Here is an 11,863-nt window from a genome sequence, read left to right as displayed (position 1 = left end):
CAAATAAAATTTTAAATTCATAATATTTGATAAGTGAATACGTTACAACACTTCAAATGTCCTTAGAATAATATTCGTATCGAATCTTCGATCCTCCATATAAATTGTCATAATTTTGGGCATATACGCATACTTCCTCTCTGAGGAATTCCCGTCACATTAGAATTAGAATACTACTACTACACGGTAGGAAGGCAACGATAGACATCAAAAAAAGAAGAACCTTCCTCCCGTTGCCCACACCGTCTTCCCTAACCTATCGAGCCACTCCACCTTCCCCACCTCCTTTCTCTATAAATAACTGTTAACTTGGTTCTTTTGTTCCTCGGTTAATCAAAATCACCGCAACTCCAAAGAGCCTCCCCTCCGCCTCTCTTTCTGCTGCTTATTGCCCGTCCACCCATAACTTCCCAAAAGAATACGGCGAGATCTGGTTGATTCCGAAATCCCTTTCCTGATTTCACTATCCCACCGACAGCCATCTCCGCATAAGATGTGATCAAAGACTCATCTCCTGACATTTTTCGCTGATTTCGTGGCAGAATTTGGGGGGTGCCATGGCGGCATCCTCATCGTCGGTGGTCGAGGAGGAGGAGGCGTTCGAGCACACGCTGCTGGTGGTGCGGGAGGTGTCGGTGTACAAGATCCCGCCGCGTAGCACGAGCGGCGGGTACAAGTGCGGCGAGTGGCTGCAGTCCGACAAGATCTGGTCCGGCCGCCTCCGGGTGGTCTCTTGCGGAGACCGCTGCGAGATCCGGCTGGAGGACCCCGGCTCCGGGGAGCTCTTCGCTGCTTGCTTCGTCCGCCTCGGGCAGCGCGAGAACTCCGTCGAGACCGTGCTCGATTCGTCCCGCTACTTCGTGCTCAAGATCGAGGACGGCCAGGGCAAGCACGCCTTCATCGGCCTGGGGTTCAACGAGCGCAACGAGGCGTTTGACTTCAATGTGGCCCTCTCCGACCACGAGAAGTACCTGAGGAGGGAGCACGAGAAGGAAACCAGCGTCGACACTGATGAGAGCCACATCGAGATCCATCCCGCTGTCAATCATCGGTTGAAGGTATCCTTCCGTCTCCTGTAGCACAAATTTTTCCTACATGTGTTATTCATAGCTATTACCATGCAACATCCATCAAGCTTTGTCCTGATTATTTGAAGATGACTTTTTCCAAGTTATTAGCACCGTTAACATTACAACCATTTCCCTCAGGTATTCTTAGCAGATTCTGAATATGTCACATTCGCATTTGTTTTGATTAGGTCCTCTACAGTCACTTGAAACGCGTTAGGGTTGTACGTCTATTATTGGATGTTATAATTTTCACAAACTTTACCTGACACTCTATCCGTGCATCTTAAGAGCATTGGCTGTTCATCTAATTATATTTATTCCTTCTTTTTGTTCTCCCTGCTTGTTGTAAATTTCTAGGAATAATTGCCTCTGGTTCTTCACTTCCACGCTATTGGGATGTAGGGAAAGGCCTCTTAAGACAATGTTCATTGGACCCTTGGTTCCACCTCTGAATGTCGTAAATTCAATTCTGAAAATCATCACACCTGAGTTTAAATATATAAAGCATGTGTTTGTTCGAGTGTAATTTATTCAAGTCCAGATAAGAATGATATAGATTTTTATGAGCGATAGCATATATATAGTTCTCGTTTCCTCTACTCTTTGTGCTATACCTTCCTATCTTTGTTAAAATCAGAGGAAAAACTTGAATATTTCTCTAGAAGTCATTTACCTTTTATGTAAAATGGTTTAATTTAAGTAAAATGTATGTGTCCTCTAACTTGCAATTTTCCTACTGGATGAGGAGTAATATATTGGTTCACAATATTTTCAATGTAGGAACAGCCTGTTGACTACATGCTTCAATGGCACAAAAATGTGGAAGTTGTTTCTTTAATGTTAACTTCCAAGTGTTGCATAGAAGCATTGATCCAATCTAGATATTGCCACAAAGGGCAGGGATAATGTGTCTAAACAAATGCTTCGACTTTTCATCGTATATGTTACTCTTGTTGCCAGTGATGTTATGCCATAATAGGATAATAAATGAGTTATTCTTGGCCTTTTGCATATGGATTCATGGTGTTGCCTATAGGATTGACTAAACTTTAGCATTTTAGGATGTAGTAGTTGGTTACGTCATTTATGTTACACTTGTAAATATTCTGTACATATTCTTTTACTTCAACTTTAGCTCTTCTTTGGGCATTTGTTCTTGACTTTACACACCTTTCATGATGTGTCTTTTGTTAATCGTTTTGTTCACAATTGTTGAAGGACTTGTTTGTGCTGGAATAATCTTAATTTCTAAGGAGAAACAATGCATAAGATTCACAAAAAACAGTAATGTTGAATTTTTAATGGGCTTTGGTTCTTAAGTAGATTGGGTTGGTGATCAACAACCACAAAATTGATTCTTGAATGCACACTTGAAGTTGTAAATGGGATAAATTTGTTATATTTTCTTTGTGTATCATTTTTATTATGAAAATGGTTAAGATCCATGTTGATGTTGTCAAAAAAATGTTTTAGTTGGTTGTAAATGACCTAATGCAACCAATCACTTTTTCTTCCAGACTTAGGAGTTAGGACCATAGGTGGGAAAAGATCCATAGTCGATCCTTAATACTGATTAAGGATCATGGTATAATTTAATAGTTTTGGTTGTATAATTTAATAGTTGTGGTTTTGGTTGTATAATTTAATAGTTGTTTGGAATGATAAGCATCATGGTATGGGTTCTAATAAAATATGTTATTTTTTATTCATGGTATTTGAGGTAGAATGCTTTACTACTTTTGAATCATTATATACATGAATTTACTTAATTGGGTCACTTACTATCTTACATTTGGTTTTTGGTAAACTCGGTATCTAACAAGAAGTTGGCGACAGAGAATCTAAATCAGTAGGTTCTGTAAATTCTTTAAAAAATCACTTACAGAAATTGGAACAATTTAAGACTTTGGAAGCCTGTCATCTTATCATTTGGGAGTCACCAAATTTTCACATGATGACATTTCAAATTTCACACTTCATTAGAGGATATGTAAGAATAAATGTCCTTATAGTTCTCTAAATTCTTTTAATTCAAAATTTCTGAATAAAGATTCTGCATAAGCCTGCATTTTGGAATCTAGTAGCCATCAATTTTTCTTGCAATATAATATCGCTCATCAATATTGTGACATCATCAACCAATTAAATCAAGAATGCAAAATATGCTTAGGAGGCACTCTTTACTGTATTTGTTTAATATTTGAGTCCTTGTGTGTTTTTGGTCAATATCAAGTCATTCAACAATAATGTTTTGGAGATTCTTTATATTAAACAAAGTCAACAATCTAAAATAGACATTGATGAGACACCGGATGCTCTGCCATATTCTCCAGTTCCATTGCTTTAATTTTTGAGATTTTTGTTAAAAATAAATATGCATTAATTATGAGTTGACCCTTATCTTTTTTACATTACTTGGTTGTTTTTGTTATTTTGCTTAATTTTCTTATATAGTTATATCTATAATACTTTTATAAACGAAGAAAATTTCATTATAGCATAATATTATTCTTGCAATTTGTAAAAAGAGTAACAAGCTATGTACTGATTAATTAATATCTTTATACATTAACTTTAATCTAATCCTTCTTTTTTCAAAAAATGATATTATATGAAGCTAATTAAAAATGGTTGCGAAACCCATCCTAAGCATCAAAGTGAATAAAAAATGCCAAATTTGAGGGGTAAACCCTTCTCTAAAATTCTCCTTTTCTATTAATTCTAGCAAAATTAGTCATCCATTGCAGCCCTACACACACACTCTCTCTCTCTCTCTCTCTCTCTCTCTCTCTCTCTCTATATATATATATATATATATATATATATATATATATATTTGTATGTATGTGTGTGTGTTTGTATATGTATATTTGTATGTATGTGTGTGTGTGTGTATAAACCTAATGTTTTAAATAACATCTTCTCCAAGGAGGAGGAAACATCTGTTTGAGGATGTCCACAAGAGTGATGGAATCTACTTCAACATGTATGTATTATGTCATCTTGCAAAGCCCTTTTGAGTCCTTCCCTGATTTACATGTCCTTCACAATAAAAGGCTGTTGATATCATCAACAGGCTTACATTTAGCAACAAGACATATTCCATTTCTGATAAGGAAGCTTACCCCCCATTTCAGATCTGATTAGAGGAACCATCACCACGAGGCTTCTCCCATCAAACAGAGATATGACATGGCTTAGAACTCTGGACACCATGGCATCAGGTGGATGGTTTGATTTTTAATAATCCAAGGGCCACTTGTAAGAACCAATAGAGCATCATCCTCTGATGCAAATATAAAAAGAAAGAAACTTGTCTCCATGTTAAGAATCCTATGGACTTGTTACACTTCCATAAGCTAGAAATAATAGTTGTAATAATCTCCATCAATGGATGCCATCTGAGGAAACCAACCAATCAGGCTATAGGCCCGAGTCCTTTGCCACTCAGCCAACTTATCATCATCAAATATTACTACATCAGAGGACAGACACCTAATCTTCTCAGATTTAGGGCTTGAGTGAAACATACCAAATGTAGACTTGGGATGTTGACCTGAGGCATTTCCACCCAAGTCATTGAAGTTGAAGGAGTTACGCCTGGTATCATACAGGAATCTTTACCCTTATTCCTAAATCTTCAGAGTCTTCTAAGGAGCATTCAATGTCACAATAGAAGTTGCATGAGAAGTATCTAAAAGTCGAACGTGGAGCTTGAGGTGAGGAACGTTAGAAGACATGAGGACAGACCTAGATGCAAAACCTGACACAAGTGACATTAACCTTAGCTACCAGTGGAGACTTGGAGTCACGAACTTGCTACTTAGATATGACCCTGATTAGGTATGTACTAGATTACATTAGCATAAATAAATTAACTCCAAGAAGCCCATAAATTTGACTTGGAGGATTCCCACCTTCTGATCCAATGCCAGTTCTTATCCAAGTCAAATCTGATCTCCTTCCGCAACCCGTTTGTCCCTCTCTCCTCACACCTGACATCTACTCTCCTCTTATCTCTCCTTTCTCTTTCATTTTCATTCCCTTTTGCCTCTTTCCTCCCTCTTTTTTCTCTTTGGTGATGCTCCACCATGGGCACTCCCTTTCCTTTCCTTCTTTCTCTTCCCTCTTTCCATCTTGTTCTCTTCCCTCTCCTTTGTGGGTGACCAACATCCTATCACTCCCATCCTCTTTTCCCTTGTCTCTCCCTCTCTCTCTCTTCTCTTCTCTTCTCTTCTCTTTGCAGCTAGCACCTATTGTTGTTGTGTTCTCTCACCTCTCCTCCATTCACAGTCAACAAAAGTTGTCACCATTATGCTGCCCACAATTCTTCTTACCTCTTCTCTCCTGTCTGTGCTACCCGCCACCTTCATCATCTCTTTTTCATCCTCTCTGCTTCCTCTTCCCTTCCCTTCATCTGTTCTCCTCTCTTGGGGTGGTAATTAATTAATTTAACATGATAATTCAAATTACAATCAAATTACAAAGACATCCATCGATATGCTGGAGGAACAATCATGAAGCATTAAAAAGAATTTTGAATAGGAGCACAATTATTTAAAGGATCCAAAAGCCCCTTTTACTAATATTTTCATGTTTTGTGACAAAATTACTAAAGGTGAAATATTTCTGACAAAAATAAATTAAGTGCTTGTTATGATATAATCATATACAACTTTTTTTTTACATTTAAGTTTTTGTATTAATGATTATCTCTATCCTTGATTATATTTTTGTACTTTTATAAGGTAAGTATCTTGTTTTACTCAGGCAAGCACCTAGGGCCTTAGACAATAACAGACCTTGGCGCTTTACTACACCTGGCACTTTTGACAATGCTCATTGGTACTACTAAGATATCATAATCTCTCCCACTCATTTCCTTAATTGTTGTATCAAGCTTGGTTTCATCTACAAGATATTTGCAAGTGATGCAAGATAGTAGAACATCATCCTCAATGCCTTATCCCTTTTCAAGCAAAGCTTCACCTAAGCAGTTATGGTGAGCTTAAAAAAGCTCATCCACCATAAGGAGTTAGCTTTTTGACATTGTTAATGATTTTGTTAAAGAGTGGCCACATGAAAGCCTCACCTTGGCCAACTGCTAAATAAGGGCATTTTAGCTTAATTTTTTATCTTTCTACTAGTGTTGGATGTATTTTTTACTATATTTTCAACTTCTATTTTGGATCAAATGCAAAGCCATATTTTTTGAGTTGTACTCTAATTATTAAGTTATATTTTGGTTAAAAAGGGGATGGACGTCATAAGCTATCAGGAGTCATGGGATTGAAAATCTTCTTTCTATTCGATTTTATTGACTAATATAGTTCGACTAAATCTATTCTCATTCTTCCTCTGGAGGTTTTTTCCTTGATTTGTCATGATCCTATGTGCAAACAACTTGTTCTCCAGCAAACAACTTATTGCATCAGACTTTCCTTTGTACTCCTGCATCAATTGCCATCTCAACTCCTATGACACTTGAATGCTGTCAATGACAATACCATACCCATATATCAATCGTTCCTTCTTTTGTATGGGTTTACAAACTTTCCAAGGAAATTGACCATTGGAGGAATTCTTTTAGACACACCTGTGACAACACCTCTAGGCTTTTCTTTTGGCACCTCATTCCTGAATATTCTTTTAGGGCATCCCTTTGGTGTGACAACACTTGATGTTGTTCAACACTTAGTTTATTTGATAGGATATGTCCCAAAGGTTCTGGTATCAAATTGATATCAGAGTATTTGGCACTTGAAGAACCAATAAACCCTTGAGTTTGGCAAAAAAGCAGATTGATTAGCCACGATATTAAAACCTCAGCATTGAGGATTGGTGAAAATCGCACATGAGATATTCATGAAGCAAGTTTCAGTAATATTTGTAGATCTTAAAAGTTTTCCAAAATGGTGAATGATGAGTTGGGAATAGATTTACTCAAAATCAAGCAAAATTGTTTTTAAAACTTTTAGAGCTTCCATTGCATCAAAGTTTAAGATGGTTATCTACAACTATCAGAGGATCTAGTTTTGTGATGTTGACATCCTATGTGATGATGAAAGAGAAGAGGAATAAGCTGAAGATTGTCTTGCTACTATATGGTCCTAGACCTTCACTTCGCGAATAAAATGAATTTGTAATATGGGAAAATGTTATAAAGCGATCATATTGTGCTATATGAGGTTCTCACCCTGGCTCAACATAGCCAGACCCTCTCCATTGATTTTGTTTATTATTATTATTATTATTATCATTTTTTATTTTTTCTATATTTTAATTGTTATTTTAGATTGAGTGTAGAGTTGGATATTTAGTGTCTTTATATTTTTTATTTCTATTTTGTTTATAGTGTGGTTGAATTGTCTTCAAGCCACTAGTAGTTGTGAGATTGATTACTTTCTTTTATTTATAATATAGATTGGTTTGGCTAGATTATATTCCTCACTGCCAGCTGTCCTTCTAGATCACTATCTCCTTGAAGGGGATGGGGATGAGATAGGAGGCCAGATATGTGTGTGTGTGTGTATATATATATTTATATGTATATATATGTATATACTATATATTGTGGTGATATATTTCCCGGGGTGTTGGATAATGGTAAATTTGTTTGAGGCAGTCATTAAGGTGTGGTAGAGAGAGTGCTAAGCTAGGGACTTATGGGGAAAGAAGGGAAAAGTGTCTTATTGGTTCTAATGAGGTGCCACATAAGCTTTGCCTCCTGAAGAGGAGTGTTTAAAAGTTGCTCCTCCAATACTTTCTCATATCACAGTGAACATATAATGTGAGGTCACTGAGGTATAAATTCCACAAATTCTGGTAATGTGGCCTACAAATTTCTTTAGTATTAATATTTAAAACTCCAATACAAGCTACAAACAGCCTGTTGCTGTCTTTTAAGCTCTAGGCAGCAAAGAGTAGTTATCCAATATGTACTCATCTGTTAGTGATGTTATTAAGTTTGACTTCAGCCACTTATTTTATCAAAGGCAATTATTGATGTACATATGTGAAGTCTCATAATATCTTATATTATCCCAACCCTGCAAATAAGGCTAGGCTAACTTTTATCCTATTAAGTTCCATTTGTGTAATCCCCATTTATTGATGGGTAGGACTGTGCTTTCTGCTTAGATTATATAAACTCATTAAACAACTAGAACATTCCACCACATCACCAGTTGATGGAAGTTTTTAGGGCAGGGAAATTTCGTAGAACTACAGGGGCATATAGGTTATTTGTGGTTTTAAAGGAATAAATGCTGTATGATATAAGATATTATGTCATTTTGAAGGGGTAGTGGGACTCGGTGATTTAAAAAGCGTTAGGCGTCAAAAGGCACCAAGGTCCAAAAACGCTCGAGGCGTTAGGCGCTTGCCCAAGCGTTCGCCCGAGCGAAGCGAGGCGCTAAAATATAAAAACATATAATATAATTAATAAATATAATTATTTAAAATTTTTAAATAAAAATATGTTATTAAATTAAGAAAATCTAAGATACAAAATCAAAATAATATATTATTAATCTAATAAATACAAATACTATTATTAGTATACTGTTAACAGTATACAGAAGGAGAAAAAGGAATAGTGTAAGGGGGTGCTGATTGAGAAAAGAGGAAGCGGCAGCGGGAGCAACGACAACGGCAACGAGCAGGGTTAGGGTTGGGCAACAACAGCTGATATCGGTGCTTCAGTTGGTTCGATTGAACCAACTAAAGCACCAGAGACCGAACCAGACCTAAAACGCTGGTTCGGTCGCCTGGTTTAACCCAGGCGCTCGCCTGAAGCGCCCAGCGCCTGGGCTCGGGCGAGCGCCCAGGCGACGCCTCTTTGAAGCGCGCCGCTTGGAAGTGAAGCAAGGCGCTCGGGCCTCGCCTCGCCTTGCCCGAGCGCCTAGGTGAGCGCCCGAGCGCCTTTTTAAATCATTGGTGGGACTCTCAACTATCGATTATGGTGAGCATCAATTTAATCTGCTTTCATCCTGCATCTAAATTTCTTGCACTTTTTTGCTAAATGTCAAAAAATTCTCAAATTTTGATGTGCAAAATTTCTTATTATTTTGAAGTATCAATTGACACTACGCATTGGTGTTATGTATAATTCATCACATGGGTTAGGCACGTAATGGCCTACTCCTTAAAGATTCAATTTCTTCCACATGGTTAAGTCTTTAAGCATGTAATGTTTTGTATAAATTATTTACAAATAAAGCTTGCCAAGAAATCATTGTATCATGTTCTCCTTTTAATTTGGTTCTTATGGTCGCATGAAGTTCTATTGCAATTTTTTTCTGCTGCTGCTACTATTGTTACCTTTATTTTATTGGTCTTTTCAATTTGTTGGCAATTTGGCTGCTAAGTTCATATATCATTCTCTTATCCTGGCCAAAAATTTCGAAAAATTCTTATAAATATCACCTTTAATTTGTTTCCTGTTATGACTTTGGATTTGTAAAATATTTCTGATATTTTTAGGAAGGCGAAACCATTCGAATAAGTGTGAAAAACAAACCTGCTAGTGGAGGTGGCATGCTTTCAGCTGCTGGCTTGTCTGCAGGAGCCTCTAGCAAACATAAGGCAACAACATTTCTTGCACCTCCTCCTGGTGGAGCAAGAAAGTTAAGGTCTCCACTACCACCCCCACCTAATGATCCTGCCACTGCTAGGATGACCTTAGGTCACAATTCTGGACTGAACCCTTCCAAAGACTCTGCAAGGCGTCCTGGAGATTCTTTACAAGATCTTTCTTCTATTGAGGTAAGCTTGCCTTCCTCTGTACTCTTCAATGCTCTGGTACCTTTATTTGTAGAAGCAGAACATGATGGATTTAATCTAATGTGGTAGAATCTGAACACATGGGCACTTGGAACACACTGTGAAATGATGCAGCTATACTTTGTTTTCAAACATTGTGTTTTGACCCATTAGTATGCTCAGAAAGTTTCACTGGTAATTCAATTTATCACCCTTTACCTGTTAGTGGAAGTTGAATACCTGCAGTTCATTTTTTATGGTTTATGGGCCAAGGGGCATCACCCTTTACCTGTTCCTATGCTCGCCGCTTATTAAGTCAAATTTTACATCTCTGGTCGTAATAGTTCATGTGAATTATAAAATGTATCTCCTTGAATATGTTATACTACTAGTCTTTTTATTGGTTATTTTTAGATGTATCTAAATTGCCTCCTTTTGGTGCTAGTTATGCTTAGTACCATTTAAATGCTTTTCAACTTACACCTATTCTTCAATAATGTTGGGATAAATAGAGAAGCTTGCCTTCAACGACTGGGTCAGGATCAACAAAGAGCACAGCATCTGGGTGGGCGGCATTTTGAGCTTTTGAGAACATATTGGATATGGTCTTTATCTACAGCAGAGATACGAAATGGATGAAATATGTATGAGTTATAAACTGTCCTTTTTTCTCAAATGTTGGAGGTTTTGCATCGCCCATAGTACTCAAATAATGGTTACAGGAATTTGTCTTTAAGTTTTCAAGTCATGAGTTGAAAGCATTAGATATATCATGTAAATGATCATGTGAACTATTCTTAGCATTTCCATAAATAACTACGACGAGATGATATTATTTCAACATTGGTGTTCTTTTATGTTGCTTTGTATCTTCCTAAATAGGTTTTCTACAATTATTGGTATCAAATATCCTTGTTACATCTCATTATCTGTACTGTACCTGTAGACGAATATCATTCTCAGTAGTAGTTTGATTACACTTTTTCTTATCAAGAAAAGTGAATTAGGTGTCTGGGAACATTGGAGCTAAAATTACATAATTATATTCCAATTTTGTGATTGCAAGTGTAAAGCTGGTGCAGTGGCCCTCACAGATCGCGGATGGCGGCAACTTTAGCTGCATAGAAATCAATACAGGTTAAATAAAGGGGATGGTTGTTTCTGTTATTCATCGATATCACTGTTTTATTTCCCCCTTATCTGTTATACTTGTGAAACAATAAGCCAAAGAGGGTTTGCATGTATATGTTTGAGAAGTATTCTTGATTAGATGCAATCTCATTTACCTATTTAATATCCCATCAGCATCTGAAATTATTTGGACTGTGGTTTCCTTTGGATGATTTTACGGAAGTGATGATAAACTGTGTAAGTGGGTGCTTTCAGGCGTAATCTGCTAATGTCATAATCTTTTAGGATTTTCTACGTGATTTATAGGTAAGCATATGCAGGATTTTTGTGATTACAACATATCGTTCATGCAACAGTCGTATGCATATGGTTATATTACGAGGGGCGTTTTGTTAAACTGGATGACCACATACATTCTGAATACATACTAAGGATGTTATAATTACCAAATCCATGTAATAAAATCAATTGCGTAATTGGACGAATTTTGTTGCAAGCATCAGCTTTATTGGGTAACATATTATTGTTTTATTTGGAAAGAAATATTGAAATGATTTTTTAAATTATTCATCCTATTTTTATTTTTCATCTTTGCCAAGGTTAATTATATATTTTTTTAATAATTATATTATTTTAGCATCTCGATTATTTGATTTTAAAAATTTATATTGGAATTTATATAGTTACGAAAGTGAAATATCTGATTTCATTTATCATTACGTCGATGATTTTATCGATCAAAGTATGAAAATAATAAATAAAATGATAATTTCAATATTGTAGATGACGATGTCGTTGGATGACAATGTTGAGGAGAGAGAAACAATGAGAGATGATGCGACAATGTAAATGACAACGTTTTACATATGCGTTGGCATCGCTCAATAATTACGTTGGTG

At 36.6% G+C, this 11,863-nt stretch overlaps 1 protein-coding gene across 2 annotated transcripts; it reads left to right on the top strand.

Annotated features, from left to right (window-relative positions):
- The first annotated feature begins 222 nt into the window (after nt 1-222).
- Nucleotides 223-10,674, top strand: LOC135672984 (uncharacterized protein At1g03900-like). Of its 2 annotated transcripts, XM_065181605.1 has the most exons (4): nt 223-433; nt 543-1,058; nt 9,555-9,836; nt 10,346-10,674. In XM_065181605.1, exons 2-4 carry the CDS (start codon nt 558-560, stop codon nt 10,412-10,414), a joined length of 852 nt encoding a protein of 283 aa, XP_065037677.1. In that variant the 5' UTR covers nt 223-433; nt 543-557; the 3' UTR covers nt 10,415-10,674. The 2 variants fall into 2 exon arrangements, with proteins under 2 accessions (XP_065037677.1, XP_065037678.1); XM_065181606.1 differs by lacking the exon at nt 223-433 and having other exon boundaries at nt 440-1,058.
- The last annotated feature ends 1,189 nt before the right edge of the window (nt 10,675-11,863 follow it).

The sequence above is a fragment of the Musa acuminata genome, chromosome BXJ1-5, assembly GCF_036884655.1.
Source record: "Musa acuminata AAA Group cultivar baxijiao chromosome BXJ1-5, Cavendish_Baxijiao_AAA, whole genome shotgun sequence".
In the NCBI taxonomy this organism is placed as follows: Eukaryota; Viridiplantae; Streptophyta; class Magnoliopsida; order Zingiberales; family Musaceae; genus Musa; species Musa acuminata.
The sequence above is the reverse complement of the archived record's forward strand: the minus strand, read 5'-3'. Positions and strand labels throughout refer to the sequence as shown.